A 17393-nucleotide genomic window follows, 5' to 3' on the forward strand; every position below is an offset into this window, starting at 1 on the left:
AAAGGATTTGCAACCAAGTATTAAAAAGTGAAAGTTTGATTTATGATTGTTAATCTGTCCCATTACTTTTGGTCCCTTAAAAAGTGGGAGGCACATATACAAACTGTTGTAATTCCTACACCGTTCACCTGATTTGGATGTAAATGCCCTCAAATTAAAGCTAAAAGTCTGCAGTTAAAGCACATCTTCTTTAATTTCAAATCCATTGTTGTGGTGTATAGAGCCAAAAAGATTAGAATTGTGTCGATGTCCCAATATTTATGGACCTGACTGTATGTGATGATAATAAACCAGAATGGAGATCATTGCATAAGCCACCTTTAAGTAAAAGAGTTGGGGACATACAATGGAGACTTTTACATGCTGCAATAGCAGGTAATGCTTTTATTTCAGTTTTAAATCCTGATGTCACTACAGAATGCCCTTTTTGTTTAAAGAGAGAAACTGTTTTTCATGCTTATATGGATTGTTTTAGACTGAAAATTTTGTTTAGTTTATTACATAATTTATTTTATAGTTTTAATGAATCTTTTTCTATAGACATATTTATTGTTGGTTTTAAATATGTTAGAAGAAATAGGTTTATTTGTCAGTGTTTAAATTTTCTTATAGTTCAAGCAAAGTTGGCAGTCTATATGAGTAGAAAAAACAAGATAGAAATGGGTGCAGATCAAAGTATTAATATTCTGTTTTTAGCCACAGTTAAATCCTGAAAACTCATTGATTTTCGTTTTTATAGTTCCATGGATGATGGTATCACATTTGAAATGAAATGGTGCAAGAATGAGGCTCTGTGCTCTGTTATTGATGGAAAAAAAAATTCTCTTCTACTAATGTAGAAAAGGTTTTTATTTTGTAGCTTTTTTGTGGTATATAAGGTAAATGTAAAATGGTAAATGTTGGTTTTTGTTTCATGTGAAAAATTGTAATAAAGTATTTTTTCAAAATTCAAATTCCCCCTCTCTCTCTCTCTCTCTCTCTCTCTCTCTCTCTCTCTCTCTCTCTCTCTCTCTCTCTCTGTCCATCAGAAGCAATAGCAGGCTGGCTCCTTGAGTGTCGTGTTGTTGAATGAAGGTGTGAGGTGACGGATTGGTCAACTTGTCAGGGTGTATGTGTGTTAGTAAGGCTGTTATTGAGATGGTGTGGATGTTCAATGTAATCATTGGTTAAGAAGAGTGTACTCTTTCTCTCTCTGACCTAGAAATAAAAAGAGTGACAGTTTGCTTAGATCATGTGTTAAAGTCATGTAGTAATATGACTCAAAGTCAGAGCCTTTCATACCCTGTAGCTCTCTCTATGTCCTTCTCTCTCCTTTTCTCCTTCCATCACAGCTGTTTGACATAGAGACAGAAATTGAGTAGTTATGATTGAAGAGTCCACCACAAAGACTCTATGATATTCTCATCCCAATATACAACCACCAATACAATATTCAGGATTGTGTACATATGTGTTGTTGCATTGTACATACACAAGTACCTGTATTTATCTGTACACTGTTAACCTTACCCCTAACCATAAACCTAACCCTAACCCTACTCCTAAACCTGCCCGTACCTCAACCTCAGTAGCATGCAAGTGTGAATCTTGAGAGAATTTTGCAGAACAATATGTAGTTTCACAAGAAAGACATTGTATTGTATGTATTGTAATGTTAGCACATAGTAGTTAAAGACACCTTATTCTTTTAATCTTGACATAGTGTCTCCTGGATAAGATGCTGAAAAAACAGCAACGTCAGTTATATGTACATAGACAAACAATCGAAAAACAGCACACAAAAACTAATTTGGTGTAAACAGCCCCTTATTATAGTAAAAGCACACCTCAATGATCAGCATGACTCGAAGCACCATTCATGTCTAGTGAGAAGAGTTGTGCTCTGAAGAATATTTCTTAGGTTTAGGAGTTAAGAATGAGCAATTCTATTAATAGTGATGCTTGCTTCAAGCGTGACTAATTAAGAAAAAAAAAATATATATATATATTTTTTTAAAGCAGAAAAGCCATAAAAGGTAGGCCATAAGAAAACCGAGGAATTGCTGCACTTCTTAGCATTTTTTGAAAATTGTGCATATCAAGCCGATTTAATTTCATTTCATACATCAGCAGAATTACCCACATTAAGAATAGGCTCTTTTCAATCACAATGTTAAGAGCTCCATAAAATGAAGGCAACTCACATGAGCAATATTTTGTGTTTGGTTGAAAAACTGCATTATTCAAATGCGTGAATCAGTTCTACTAAATGTTGTGACTTTGAGTACCCTACACACGCTAAAGTGAAAGTGACAAGCCTCGCCTATAAATCACTTTATTTTCTGAGACTCATGTTTTTTGCATGCTGCCCATCACCTTTTGCCCCACATAATGTCGAGATTAAGGGATTTGATGAGATCTCTGGAGGAAAAGCCATGCCTTTAATCGAATAATTGATCAGTCCTCCATTTGCTGCTTTCTAATTGGCAGGAGAAGTTTTCGTGAGCCCTGGATTTAAAGCCCCATTGGTCCGCTCTCTGAGGAAATGAGAGCTTAACATGCAGTTATTGAGGAAAGTCTTTGTGTTTTGGTGTTCCTGTCAAACTGCAAGTGCCTGTGTCATTCAGTCTTGCCACAACCTTTTCACTGTGTCTGCAGTATTCTGTAGAAAATCAGATAAGTGCCTTTTGAAACATCTGTCACATTGTTACAAGTGTCAATCATGAAGGAGGTTGATGGCTCATGAATAAACCCACCTGTTGAATTATGGAGGTTGAAGAGTGAATCTCCCTGAACATGACTGATAGATATTCTTCTTTCTTGGTGTGTAAGAGGACTGTGCGATAGCTAACACTCTTTCTCTTCTCTCTCCCCAGGCCCTTTCCATCAGAGGACACAGCACTGAATGAAGATGATGTGTACCGGAGCTTGGAGGAGTTGGCAGAGTAAGTATTTAAACTGTAGAAATAGAATAAGGCCCGAAACATACTTTATGCAGGTCTGTGAATGCAAACGCTTCTATATACTCAAGCTTGATATTGTGCATTGTTGTATTCTGAACTGTCTCAAACCGCACGCAGTTCATGACACAATGTAACTATGCATTGCAAGCTCAATGTTACCACGGGGGTGCTATAGCAGACATAAGTGTGAACTGTCCGCTTATGGTGAGTTTTTACTTTCAACTGTTGTAATGGTGAGGCAACAGTTTGAAGAGAATATTGCTGAATATTTTTTTTTTTAGTAGTATAGAACATGATATATATATATATATATATATATATATATATATATATATATATATATATATCATGTTCTATACTACAAAAAAGGTTTTACTGATAAATTATTTTACTATAAATGATTGCAGGTGTGTTGGTTATGGGTATTTAGCACTGATGAAAGAGTGATTCTAAAAAAAAAATTCTGATGCACTTGGGTTACCGAAAATGGGCGGGCCTTAAAAGCCCAGATGTTGTCTCTAATTGATCAGCTTTAAATAAAATTTTTACTTTTTGACTGCATATTTTCACTTCAGTTACAATAGTTCCTCAGTGACAGGGTCAGAAATGATTGGGGGCTCTGAGCATAAAGGTCTCCAAAAATTACAAGAAAGACACGATATGTAAAATGTGGGAGCAAAAAAATGCCCTAGAAATGAATTTGTCTTTATTTCCCCCATAATATTTAAAGTCCTATTCATACAGTACATATTATAGCACAAATATGAGTTGATGCTGATTTAATTCTTAGGGTAAAAGGTGATACATTTTAAATTTGACCATTTGTATTATGGTCAAATGCAGAGCTACGTTCCCACCAGAAGCCGAATTTATATATTTGAATCTACAATTCAAATTTCTCAAACAGAGTAAAGATAAATTAGGAGTAATCATTATTGTTCAGCTGAAATTCAGGGACAATGTGTTATTTTGGCTAATATTTATGCACCTAACATTGATGATCAGGGCTTTTTTTTATAGATCTTGAAGGGATGTTGCAAACCACTGCACCCCTTATTTTATAATGTTGTGAGGAGACTTTAATCTTTTGATAGACTCAGTCCTTGATCATTGTGAAGCAAAAGTATGCAAGCCTCCTAGAGCAACATTTACGCTTTGCAGGATGTGTACAAATGTTGGACTTACAGATATGTTTTCCATCAGTCCATAAGATTTACTCATATATAGATGTATGTATATATATATATAATAATAATCATTCCTTGCATTTATATAGCGATTTTCTAGGCACTCAAAGCGCTTTACATAGTATAGGGGGAATCTCCTCAACCACCACAGCATCCACCTGGATGATGCGACAGCAGCCATAGTGCACCAGAATGCCCACCACACACCAGCTATTGGTGGAGAGGAGAGAGTAGTTATGTAGCCAATTCAGGGATGGAGATTAATACAATGCCATGGTAGATAGTGGCCAATGGGGGGGGTATTTGGCCAGGACACCGGGGGTTACACCCCTACTCTTTACGAGAAGTGTCCTGGGATTTTTAATGACCACAGAGAGTCAGAACCTCGGTTTAACATCTCAGGTGCCTGGATGGTGCCTTTTTTACAATATAGTGTCCCTGTCACTATACTGGGGCATTAGGACCCACACAGACCATAGGCCTCCCTAATACCACTTCCAGCAGCAACCTTGGTTTTCCCCAGGAGGTCTCCCATCCAGGTACTGGCCAGGCTCAACCCTACTTAGCTTTAGTGGGCAACCAGGAAAGAGATGCAGGGTGATATGGCAGCATATATATAGATAGATAGATAGATAGATAGATAGATAGATAGATAGATAGATAGATAGATAGATAGATAGATAGATAGATAGATAGATAGATAGATAGATAGATAGATAGATAGATAGATAGATAGATAGATAGATAGATAGATTGATTGATTGATTGATTGATTGATTGATTCCCTCATTTAGTCTTTTGGTGATTGTTCATTTGGAAACATTTTAGTCTCAGATCATGCCCTGGTGTGCTTAGAGGTGTTGCCACATATGGAGAAAAATAAATCATATAGTTGGCGCTTTAATGTATCCCTTTTGCAAAATCCTCAATTCCAACAAATACTAAAGACTGAAATCAATGTCTATATGGAGACCAACTGGTCCTCAGTTTCCTCTGTGGGCATGGCTTGGGAGGCACTTAAGGCAGTTCTTAGGGGCCGGATCATACAGTATGCCTCATTCACCAAAATATCCAAAGCACAAGAACTTGTGGAATTGGAAGGGAATTTTAAAAGAGCCCAGGCAGAGCTGAAGCGCCGAATGTCAGTCATACTTTAAATTGGGGGCAGGGAAGCTTCTGGTTATATATATAAAACAGAGGGAGTCTTTTTCTACCATTCCCTCAGTGAAATCTGCTGGTGGTGAAATATTTACCTTGGCAATTGATATAAATGATGCTTTTAAAAAATTCTGTCTTGATCTCTATAGTTCCACATCTTTGTCTACTGATGAGGATATTAGAAACCTTGTGGAACCATTAGTGCTTCCTAAACTGACGACTAAGCAAAATATTATCTTGATTCTGAGATAATATTGGAGGAATTTGGCAAGGTAATTAAAGCCTTGGGCCAGGCGGCTTTGCTGCTGAATTTTTTAGATCTTATGCTACAGAACTGGCTCCACTTTTGCTAGAAGATTATACAGAATCATTAAAGAATGGAAAGCTTCTGCTAACCTTGACACAAGCCCGGATCAGTCTGATTCTTAAAAAGGACAAAGAACCAAGTAAGTGGAAGAGTTACCGTCCATTAATTCCTTTTCTAAGTTCTCAGGATACAGAGTTAATTTGTCTAAACTGGACTGCCCGGTAATTGCTTTTCAGCTGGACGCCTTCCAGTGGCCCAAACAGGGCATTACGTTTTTGGGTATTTTATTCCCAGCAAATTTGTGTGATTTAGTTAATTTTGACCCGTTAATAAAAAGCGTTTTTGAGCGATGTGGGCAGTTGGGCGTCATACATTTATCTATGATTTGGAAGGTTATTGTCATTAAAACGAATTGTATTCCAAAATGCAATATGTACAAAAGTGTCCAGAGTGTTTAATTCAGATATTTATTAATGCATTTATTTATTTGTTGCTTCCGAGCATATGGCTGAGCCCTAAGATATGTATTAATAAGACCCCTTTCTGCTGGACAGAGTGGATTGTGAGGATGGTTAATACACTTGGTAACCTGTATGAGAGTTGAGTGTTGAGATCAACATTTTGGGATTTCCAGGTGTCAATTCTTTAGGTATTTACAGCTGCGCCACATGCTTTGTACTATTTTTGAGAGTATATACTCCCCTAAAGCAGCAGATACTCTGGGAGTGATTTGAAAAAGGCCATGAAGCATCAGTGTATTACTCCCTGCTAATTAAGAGTCTGGGGGACAGAGCTTCAACTTCTCTCAAGAGATTATGGGAGAAAGATTTAAACTTGGTATTGGAGGTGGGCTAGGATTCTAAAAAAACCATCAAGTCTACATCTAGATATGCAAGGGTGTGCCTTTTGAAATGTAAGATTTTACATTGATTCTATTGTACCCCCTCTAGATTGTATAGGCTTGGTCTTAAAGACACACCCACCTGTTGGGCGATGCCAATCAGAAGATGGGGACAAAATTCATGTTTTTTGGTGGTGTGTTATGATCCAAGAATTTTGATTGAGGGTTCAGAGTTTTATGTGCGATGTTTTGGGGATTCAAATTTCATTTTGCCCCAGACTCTGTATTTTAGGTTATGGGGCCGTCATTACTTTGTCATTATTATTTTCTCAAACAATGATGGTTTATATTTTATGTGTAGCAGGCTTTGTCCACAGTGAAATTGATTGAGGGGTAGGTTGGGGATTAGGAGTTGGATAGGTAATTAATGTAGGTTTAAAAGGGATAATAGTTGATTCTGTTCATTTATATTGTTTTATTTTGTATTCTGTATAAACGTCAACAAAAAAAAGTGTTAATCTGATAGAAATTAAGGTATTTGATTTAGTTTATATACACTGGTGGCCAAAAGTTTGGAATAATGTACAGATTTAGCTGTTTCTGAAGGAAATTGTTACTTTAATTCACCAAAGTAGCATTCAACTGATCACAAACAACAAAAAACAGCATCATCACTATTTGAAAAAAAAATAATTTTTGATCAAATCTAAACAGGCCCCATTTCCAGCAGCCATCACTCCAACTGGTACATGAAAATCACTTACCATTATATCAGACTCAGTTGAAAGAGACTTGGTTTCTTAAATAAAGCTTAACATTGTCTTTGCCACAGTATTCAATAGACTGGCTTGTCTTAAGGTTAATATTAGGTCAAAAATGGCAAAAAAGGAAACCGCTTTCTCTAGAAACTCATCAGTCAATCATCGTTTTGTGGAATGAATGCTATACAATGCTTGAAATTGCCAAAAAAAACACTCAACCCCAGTTTCATGTACAGCAGTAAAGAGAAGACTCAGGGGTGCAGGCCTTATGGGAAGAATTGCTGAGAAAAAGCCACTTTTGAAACAGATAAACAAAAAGAAAAGGTTAGAGTGGCCAAAGAAACACATATTGGACAACAGATAATTGTAAAAGTGTGTTATGGAGCTTAACCCCATTGAGTTTTGTTGGATCAGCTAGACTGTAAGGTGTTGAGAAGTGCCCGGCAAGACAGCCACATCTATAGCAAGTGCTACAGGAAGCATGGGGTGAAATTCTGGACAAACTGGCAGCTACAAAGAGGATTTTTCTTTTGAGAACTCTTAGTAGTTTAAGAAGTTCAGAAATTATTATAATTTTTTTTTCAAATTGTAATAGTTATTTTTCACGTTATTAATGTCCTGACTATATATTGTGATCAGATGAATGCAACGTTGGTGAATAAAAGTACCAGTTTTTTTCCATAAGAGCAAAATCTGTACATTATTCCAAACTTTTGGCCGCCAATATATATATATATATATATATATAAACACACACACACATATTATGAACCTATTTACACTTGGGCACTTCATGTGTTTTTACTGATTGGATTGCTATCCTTCTGAATAAGCACATTCCATTTACACTTGGCCACATCATTGTGCCTCCAACAAACGGATATAAATCCGATCTTCAAATCTCGCATTATATGCAAATAGTGCATAGTTCACTTCTATAATTATGCTAATGCATTGCAGAACATTTTAAAGATGACAATCACTCTTCTGTTACCATAGCGATGTTAGCTTTGTGCCAGGCTCAAAGCACCACAGGAGCTGGCAGTGTGGGCGTTAAGACCACAGCAGAATTAGTGGGTGGTTTGGAAGGGGGGTGGTGAACTGTGATGGTGGTGACAGACCCGATTCTGTGCTGATTAATGGAGAATAATTAGGCAGCAGGGCAGATAGGTGTCATTCATCAACAGAGGACAATGTGACAGCCATGTTAGCGCAGATTGCATACATTAAACATATCACGATGGTTCTTTAAAACTTCTATAGAGCTGTAAAGAGCTTATGTCACAGTGCAAATGCTGTCATTTTTAATTGCAGCCCAAAGAAAAACATAGTTGTTATTGTCAATATAGAGTCAGAGACGATGGCATGTTTAATTCAACAACGACAAATACAAGGCCTTGAGGGATGGAAGTGCAGTCTGTCAAGGTGTCAATCTCTCTTTAAGTCCTAGGTTGTCATTTTTTTTCACAAACATGCTTTCTGGGATATATATATATATATATATATATATATATATATATATATATATATATATATATATATATATAGTATTACTATTATTATTGTAACAATAATAGTCCTAGATGAACGGGGTGTATGCGAGGGCATATGTGGACTGTTGACATTTCCGCTGTCTGTGATCTCCTGCACTGATCCGTATCGACTAGACTTTAGGTGCTTGCTTCTATGTCCTCAAGTGATTGCTGACCTGCTTCATTGTTCTTGATATCCATCTGCTATCTGACCCCTCTTTACATACAGATTCATGTTGAAACACATCTCGATGTCTAATCTAATAGAGGTTAAACCCACGCCCAGTGCACAAACACACATTGTACCATTGGTAATTGAACTTTGTATCTCACTGAATTAATGAAACTTCCCATCCATGTGGACCCATGACCTTTTCCAGCCATAAATATGGTTCATTTCCACACATTGCTAAATTCTGATTAATGGAAAGGTCCCTTATATGATGCACTGGGACATAGTTTAACATCAGGCTGCTCTGAGATCTCTTAATTGGACTGTGATATCATTGTCTACTTTAATGGAAATGAAAATGTGCATGAAAGGGTTTGTGGCAATGTTACCAAAGCTCAAAATGTGAGTCACCATCATGTGCTTTCAGTAGGTTTATTCATGTAAGTACTGTGTCTGTTTGCATTAGAATGGAGATGTTTTTCAGCAATTACTGCAAGTTGGGCCAAACACTGTGTTAATGAGAAGACTCACCATTTTTCAATAATAGTCTTTGATCTTTTCACATATTGAAGAAGAGTCATTCTGTAGAACTGAAATTCACTTGAAGAGATAAAAGAGGTAGAAAGTGCTAATCAAGGTGCTTTTGTGAAAGGTTAATGGTGTTGAAGAAGCTCTTTAATTTGGCTGACTCTTGAATGAGAAAGATGATTGAGACACTTTTATACGAGTTTTAAAAACCCCACTAAGAGCACTCTCATTTGTTGGTTATGGCCAGCATTTATAACATATTTGAATAAAATATGTTATACCCCCCAGAATCTAATGCAAACTGAAACAACAGATGTAGTATAAAAAGTCAACTTGATAAACACAATGCTAGAATGTTTTGGGTGTTTGCCAATTTATTGCTATGCAGCTGCTAAGGTGTTCTGACTTATTGTCAGCATATTGTTGCTGTTGACTGGACTAATGCGTATCACAAAGCAGTCATAGCGTGTGCTTTGCTCTGAAAGACAACACAGTCGACCAGGTGCAATTTCATCCAGAACACAAAAGAACGAAGTGTACCATAGCTTTTAGTCACAATGATATTCTTTTCCCTGTTCATGCAGTGAGTAATCCAAAAGTACCATCACTATGTATGAACAATAGTAAACGTGAAGCTTAACTTGTCAAGAGCCACTAATAAACCAATTAAAGCCATTTGATATGATATACATCTAACTAATGTAATACTTATTTTTCTTTTAGCACTGCTTTTAGCTTCTACTTGACTATTTATGACAATTTCGCCTGTAAACAAATGTACGGTTGTAAATTTAGCATCCTCGAGCAGCTGGCACATGATTTAACAATGGATCTACAAAGTGATGTGTAATGGTGGTTCAGAAGGAGAGTCCCATCACAAAGTATTGCCTGTATTTTCCACTCACCTCAGTGTTATGACAAGTGAACGGGTCCTGAGCCAGTGGCCTTGGGCTGGAGTGCTGTGCAGTCAGGTGTGCACAGAGCTTTAGTGGCAGTTGTTGATAATTGAGTGCTATGAATTTGTGTTGATTGCTAATTCAGGGTTGTACTTTGGCTAATCTGTGAGTTCACATCCAATCTAATCTTACTGGATTCTCAGCATCATTGCCTTTCCAGTATATTTAATGTGTTCATCCAAAAACTGACATAGCATGAAATTGTTCAATTTTAGCAAACAGGCTGTCTCTCTTTTTCCCATCAAATAGCAATCAGATGTCAGGATGTACATCATGTCAGAAATTATTTACTTCACCTTAACTGGTTGCTGCTGAGTTACATTCTCACTAGAGGCATTGTAAGTAGTGGAGCCGCAGGCTAAAGTACTCTGTGGTGGTAGTAGGGACAAACGACTACCATTTGCAACTGTCTCTCCTGGCACCTTTCTCTGCATATTGAACTTTACACCCTGTGACTTTGTCAAAATAATGGATGAGTTTATAGGATTTATTTAGCAAAAACTTCAGCATGCAACTGCTCCTGCACCATTCATGCTATGGACTTGAATGATACCTCAAATCTTGCTGCTCATTAAGTTTCAATGTGTGCTTTATATTTTCTAAGTAATTAGACTTACCATTAAAAGCTGGTACATACAGAAAAATAGCCTAGCCATACATTGAAGGACCCAAGCAATGTGTATTGGGTGGGCTCTTTTGAGATGGGCCAGTAAGCAACAACCTAGCATTGCCCTAACAGCGATCCAAAACACATTTTTCCACTGAACATCAATGTAAATAAAGCATATTTTCATCTCATTATTATTTCATTAAGTTGCTAATATTTTGATTTGCTTAAGTGTATAGAGTCCCATTAGAGATTGAAAGTGGGATTTTTGTGCCCAGAACGGCAATGTTTGTCGTCATGAGAGAGAGTCTTTGAGGCGGGCTTTAGGGAAAGGGGTTTCATAAGAAGGTTGTAGACCAAAGAAAAGCCTGCTTTATAGGGCTGGGCGATAGAACGGTATTATTGGATATCGACAATATCTTGCAAAGATCCCAATGCCAATTGCGATGCTAAATTGACAGACGATGATCAACAATATCGGAAAATGGCAAAACCATGGATCTGTTAAGTTGCCAAATATATTAAACTGTGGCAAGGGTGTGAAACTAGCACCCGCCACCCACCAAATGTGACAAGGCTGAATGCAGTTCGAAAGCTCCTTATCCAAATGTATGTTTTTAATGCACTGGTAATATTGCTTATCTACCCGCAACAGGCCGGGTGACCTGTAAGACGTCTCGGAGTGACACGTGACAAAAATGCTTTTAGACTCAAAGACATGTGCACGAAGAAACACTTTATTATACATTTAAGACCAGACAAAAGAAAAGCTGTCAATGCATGTGTCGTTGTTTGTTCAGAGGCATCTAACACGAACCTGCCTTGTGGAACACATGCATGTAATAGGCATGCATTTTGAGCCTGTCTCGTGTAACATCGCATGTAAAGAGTTATCACTCTTTTTTCGCTGTTTCATTCATCTAAAAACTGTTTGCAAGAATAATAGTGTCCATGAGAATGCTGCAAATTATCTCTGATCATCTCAGGAGGTGCTGTGAGTTTAATTCCCTTTATTTCTACAGAGCACATTGCGGTTAACATGCATTGTGTATGATCAGTAATATATATCTTTGGATTAAATAATCAAAGACAAAAGTGATTAAATCATAAAATAATACAGGGCACGTTCACCCTGAACCTAAAATTGAATTCAATTTTCTTTTCTTTTGGCAGCATTATCTGTATTACAGAAAGCAATTCTGTAGGGAATTAGTGACTTTGTGACAGGGTTTATTTACAACTGCCAGCATTCATCAACAATTATATGTAGGGAATTTGCATAATAGTTAGCTTATGACTTTAAGCTTATGCCTGCATAATTTTCCAACCACTATTGCAAGGAATTTAGCTCAAAGGGAATCTTGATTCGGGGAGTAAAATAAGAATTATTCTTTATGCAAGATCAAAGTCTTAAGCCAGCAATGAGTTGATCTGAACGTAATTTGAATTTATACAGTAATACTACTTTAAATGTGATGAACAATATTACAAATAGATTTAAACAGATTTCTAGCGACCAATATGATTTGATAAAATACAGTGTCAAATTCTCTTTGAATACAAACAAGACTTTATTGCTAATCTACAACATTAAACTAACACACTAACAGAAGGTGAATGGAAATTATATGTAACAGAGAAAATTTAACTTATGGGCCTATAGACCATCCCCTGAGAATCATCGATACTTCATCTAGTGTACTTAAATTGGGTTACCCAATGTATTTAAATAAAACACCAGCACTTTCTAGCAAAATCTAGAGGTATATTTGCATTTTGTTGCATTTCTTTTGTTCTTTGGCTGGGTCCGGAGAAAGTTCTGGTTGTGCTCTGTCAATGTTTTTGACCTCTGTTTAAGATTGTGGATGCCAGATAGTTTGGTGCTGGAATGATCAGGCGGGGCTTTGAGGTGATGAATTTGGCATCATTGGATGGAGTTTGATATCTCCCGTGTTACATTGCATTGCATGCGTTGTTTGGCATGTGGAGTTCTTTGAAGTTCTTTGGCTTTGTTCAGTTCCAGGAGGCCTTTCTATGGTTCAATTGATGGGTGATGGCCAGGTAGAGATACTGTAAGGGAGACTCGAGATGTGTGTATGCCTGTGTGTTGTCCAGGCTGGTCTTTAAACCATTTCTATTTGGTCACACACACCTCGAAGAGGCTTTAAGCCTATCAGAGGTGGCTTTTCATAGGGCCTGTGGTCAAAGTGTCCTCCCTCAAGATAAATAATTGATGACTCTTTGCTCTAAGTTTCCTCAGTATTCCTGCTCAGAAAAAGAGCATATGTTTATCCTGAATTTTATATAATTAAATCGGTGCAAGAGACATGGCATTTGTTAACATCAACATTCTCTACGTAAACAGACAAGCATTTACATATGACATACTTTCTCTTTGTAGTTACTTCACTACACAGTCAAATTTTAATATACATTATTATACATTGTATAAGTGTTCATCATGTATGCACAAGGTCAGAATAATGTATTATATGATTCTAACCACAGTTGTATATGAAACTTGGCTCTGTGCATTGCGATGTGCAAAGTCAGATTTGATTGAGTCCAGTAATTGTGCCAAAGTTCTTAGATCCTTTTAGCTGCTGTTTGCAGAATAACCATCAGCTAGGATGTGTCATGGTTCGTTTTTGTTTAATTTTAAGCATAGAAGTTTGTTATGTTCAAGATTTGTTCTTGAACATAAGTCGTAGTGTTGGGATTATGTGTTGTACATCGATATTAAGGGGGTTTCTTGATGGAGTCGTCTTTAGCTCTGTGTCTTGGTAATGAGTTTTTAGCACATGATGATTATACTGACTATCACCTCTGCCTTTTAGGGGTTAGGGTCTCCTTGCTGAGATGGCCGTATCAGTCATGTGAAGACTATTAATATATGTTTAGGGCATTTCTGATTTACAACATGTCTTGGTGTGTCCACATATCTACCTTTGTTCTCAGGATGATTTAAGTTAGGCAGATGTGCATTTCGTCTCATTTCCACAGGGTTAATTCAAACTTTAGGGCGCCGTCTTGGAAGAGTCTTTAAGTTTATTGCCCTGATGAAGTTAACTTTACTGACATTTTGCTCTGAGTTTGGAATGGATTTTGCTCTGCTTTAAATAGTGTTTTCCCTTTTGGGTTTGTGGTTGGCTGAGCTAATAAAACATTCAAGAATGATGTTACATCAGTATAATCAGCACAAGTGCTCTCAGAGCAACCTCTTTGGTCATGATGGCTTAAACTGTACAAGATCACAAAATATTTAGTAATTTAAAAGAATGCTTGGTATCGGCTCCAATGGCATTGTACACTTTGGATCAGGAGATGATCTGTCTCCACTATAGACATTCAGATTATGACTATTTGGATATTTTGTGAATTAGACTATGTATACTGAATAAAACCAGTCAGGAATTTGGACAGTCAGAAAATTTGTGTTTAATGTCCAGTTCAAAGATTCCTAGATATTATCAGAATAGGTTCAATCAGCATTCATGACATTCATTTTACTGCAAGACTGGTCTTTGGGACTTTAATATTTCTGTATAAATCAGTGTTTGAGCAAAAAGACTCTTTGAAAATGAACTTTTTGCCACACTGACTGTGGCGGAGCTGGGAAACGTAAACAAACAAGCCTTTGTCGTTGCCGCCCCTCTGATAAAATGGGAACATAATTAACGGATGTGAGGTAATATATTTTGTGTATGTGTGTGAGGGACCGAGAAGTCAGGAACAAGGAACACCAGCTTTGTAATGAAAAAATGGGGTTTATTTGAACCCAAAAAGAAAAAAACAACTTTACAACTCATAAACTTCTTACAACAAAAATAAACAAACAGAAAATGAAATCCGGAAACAATTAAACAAACAACCAAACAAACTAAAGCTGACCTCTGAAATGAACAAAGCAACAGCTTATAAAGGAAAGGATGGGCCCATTACAAATTAAGAGGGAAAACAATTTAACTACTCATTCAACATACAACCTTACATAAATCAAAATCAGGACAAAAATAGAAATATATAGTAAATAAAATTAAGCAAGCAAAATGCAGTCAAATACCACAAACGTACAACTAAAGAAATCAATTAATAAAAGATATTAACATTCCTTCCTCCCCGGACCACTCCCAGCAATGGTATGTCCGGGCGGAACTAATAACCCTTAAATCTCCGTTCCTGCCCGGACTCTAATTCTCATCGCGCCAGGATACGGCCGTCACTTTCCCCACGCCAGGATACGGCTGCAGTGGACCATGCCTGAAGGTCACCGGTAAACTTAAACTCAAAATAGAGACAAATATAAGTGACAGATACAATGTAACTAATTTGCGTGCACTTCAAATCAGTAACAAAGTAAATAAAAATGTGTTGTAAATATAAACTTAACAATAAAGAATTAATGGATGTTGTTTGTTCCGTGTAGTTATTGTCCCATTATACTAAACAAATAAATGTGAATGACAAAATAAGGAAAGAAACTTAAGGATTCTGAAATGAATAAATTAATGTCTGTGTAAATGAATGTGTGTGTGTGGGAGCGATGACACAACATTACAGCTCTTGTGCGGACTCCACCTGGGCCGTCACATTTCCCCCTCTTCAGAAATCTCGCCCGTAGAGCGGGAGAGATAGTCAGCAGTACAGTTGACTTTACCAGACACATGTTGTATCCTGAATCTGAAGGGCTGCATGGCGAGATACCATCTTGTAATCCTTCCATTAGAATCCTTCATTTTCTCCAACCATTGCAATGCTTTGTGATCAGTCTCCAGGGTAAACTCACGGCCTAGTAGATAGTATCGTAGGGAATCCAACGCCCACTTTATAGCTAAACACTCCTTTTCCACCGTTGAATAACGTACTTCTCTTGGAAACAGTTTGCGACTAATATAAGCCACTGGCTGTCGGTTCTCTGTTGGCCCTTGCAATAGTACGGCTCCTACTCCCCTCTCAGAGGCATCAGTCTGTACAATGAAAGGTTGACCAAAGTCAGGATTGTGTAGTACAGCGCAAGTCGTCAAAGCTCCCTGGATGTCTCGGAAGGCTTTCAATCTCTCCTCGGTCCACTGTAGTTGGTTCGGACAACGTGCCCCCACAATATCTGTCAGTAGAGCAGCCCTGCTGGAAAAGTTGGGGACAAAGCGATGGTAAAAACCAGCCATACCCAAGAAAGATCGTAGGGCCTTACGTGTCTGGGGCACCACACACTTCTCCAAGGCTTGAACTTTCTTCACCTGCGGTCGCTACAACACCCTGGCCAATGACATAGCCCAGGTATTCAGTCTCTTGCTTAGCTACAGCACACTTGGTGGGGTTGACAGTCAGTCCGGCATTCTGAAGGCGCTGCAAGATTTCTCGTAGATGCTGCACATGTTCCTCCCAGGTGTTACTGTAAATTACAATATCGTCAAGATATGCAGCAGCAAAAGATAAACCACGTAATACTTGGTCTATTAACCTCTGAAAGGTCGCCACGGCCCCATGAAGGCCAAAAGGTAACACCTTGAAATGGAAAAGGCCCCTTGACGTTCTGAATGCAGTCAAGGGCCTCGAGGCGGAGTCAGTGGAATTTGCCAATAGCCTTTAGAAAGGTCCATTGTTGTCAGATATTTGGATTGGCCCAAGCGATCAATTAGGTCACTTATGCGAGGGTAGGGTAGGAATCAAACTGCGATACTGAGTTCAGATATCGGAAATCAATACAGAACCTTATACTCCCGTCCTTCTTTGGCACAAGGACGATGGGGTGACACCACTCACTTTTCGAAGGCTCAATGATGCCCAAACGAAGCATAAGATCCACCTCTTCCTGCAATGTCACCTGGAATTTCTCAGGTATCCTATAACTCTGGCGTTTCACGGCAGCATCAGGTTTCAGTACTACACCGTGCTCAATCAAGTTGGTAAACCCAGGATATTCAGAAAATACCTTTGAAGAAGTGAAGAGAACTTGTACCTGTGACCGCTGGGAATCTGTTAGATGATCTAACCCGATGTCCCCGGAATGGGCTGTGGCAGATACTGCTCATCGGATTCTTCCTCTTCCATACTACGAATCATCAGTGACTGTGACTTTTCAGGACGGGGAACCCACTCCTTCAACAGGTTAACGTGCAATACCCGACTAGATCGATCTTGACCCGGCATACTGATTTCATAAGTCGTAGGACCCAGACGTTTCTTGATGTCGTAAGGACCCTGCCATTTTGCTAGCAGTTTACTCTCTCGACTGGGCAACATGACAAGTACTTTCTTACCGACCTCCAGATCTCGTTCTCGAGCCAGAGGGTCATACCAAGTCTTCTGCTTTTCTCTGGCTTCCGCCAAATGATTCTGAGCCAAAGCGGTCATCTCCTGCAAACGTTCCCTCATTTGTAGAACATAAGAGACAACACTGGT

General features: G+C 38.1%; 1 protein-coding gene across 2 annotated transcripts in view; it reads left to right on the forward strand.

The window, feature by feature from the left end:
* The window catches only part of vav2 (vav 2 guanine nucleotide exchange factor), a 278862-nt gene that overhangs the window by 213033 nt on the left and 48436 nt on the right, over nt 1-17393 (forward strand). For both annotated transcript variants that reach the window (XM_052100817.1, XM_052100818.1), the window contains exon 4: nt 2856-2924. In XM_052100817.1, coding sequence (XP_051956777.1) covers nt 2856-2924 — 69 coding nt within the window. The remainder of the gene's footprint in view (nt 1-2855; nt 2925-17393) is intronic.

The sequence above is a fragment of the Xyrauchen texanus genome, chromosome 31 (assembly GCF_025860055.1).
Source record: "Xyrauchen texanus isolate HMW12.3.18 chromosome 31, RBS_HiC_50CHRs, whole genome shotgun sequence".
Taxonomy (NCBI): domain Eukaryota; kingdom Metazoa; phylum Chordata; class Actinopteri; order Cypriniformes; family Catostomidae; genus Xyrauchen; species Xyrauchen texanus.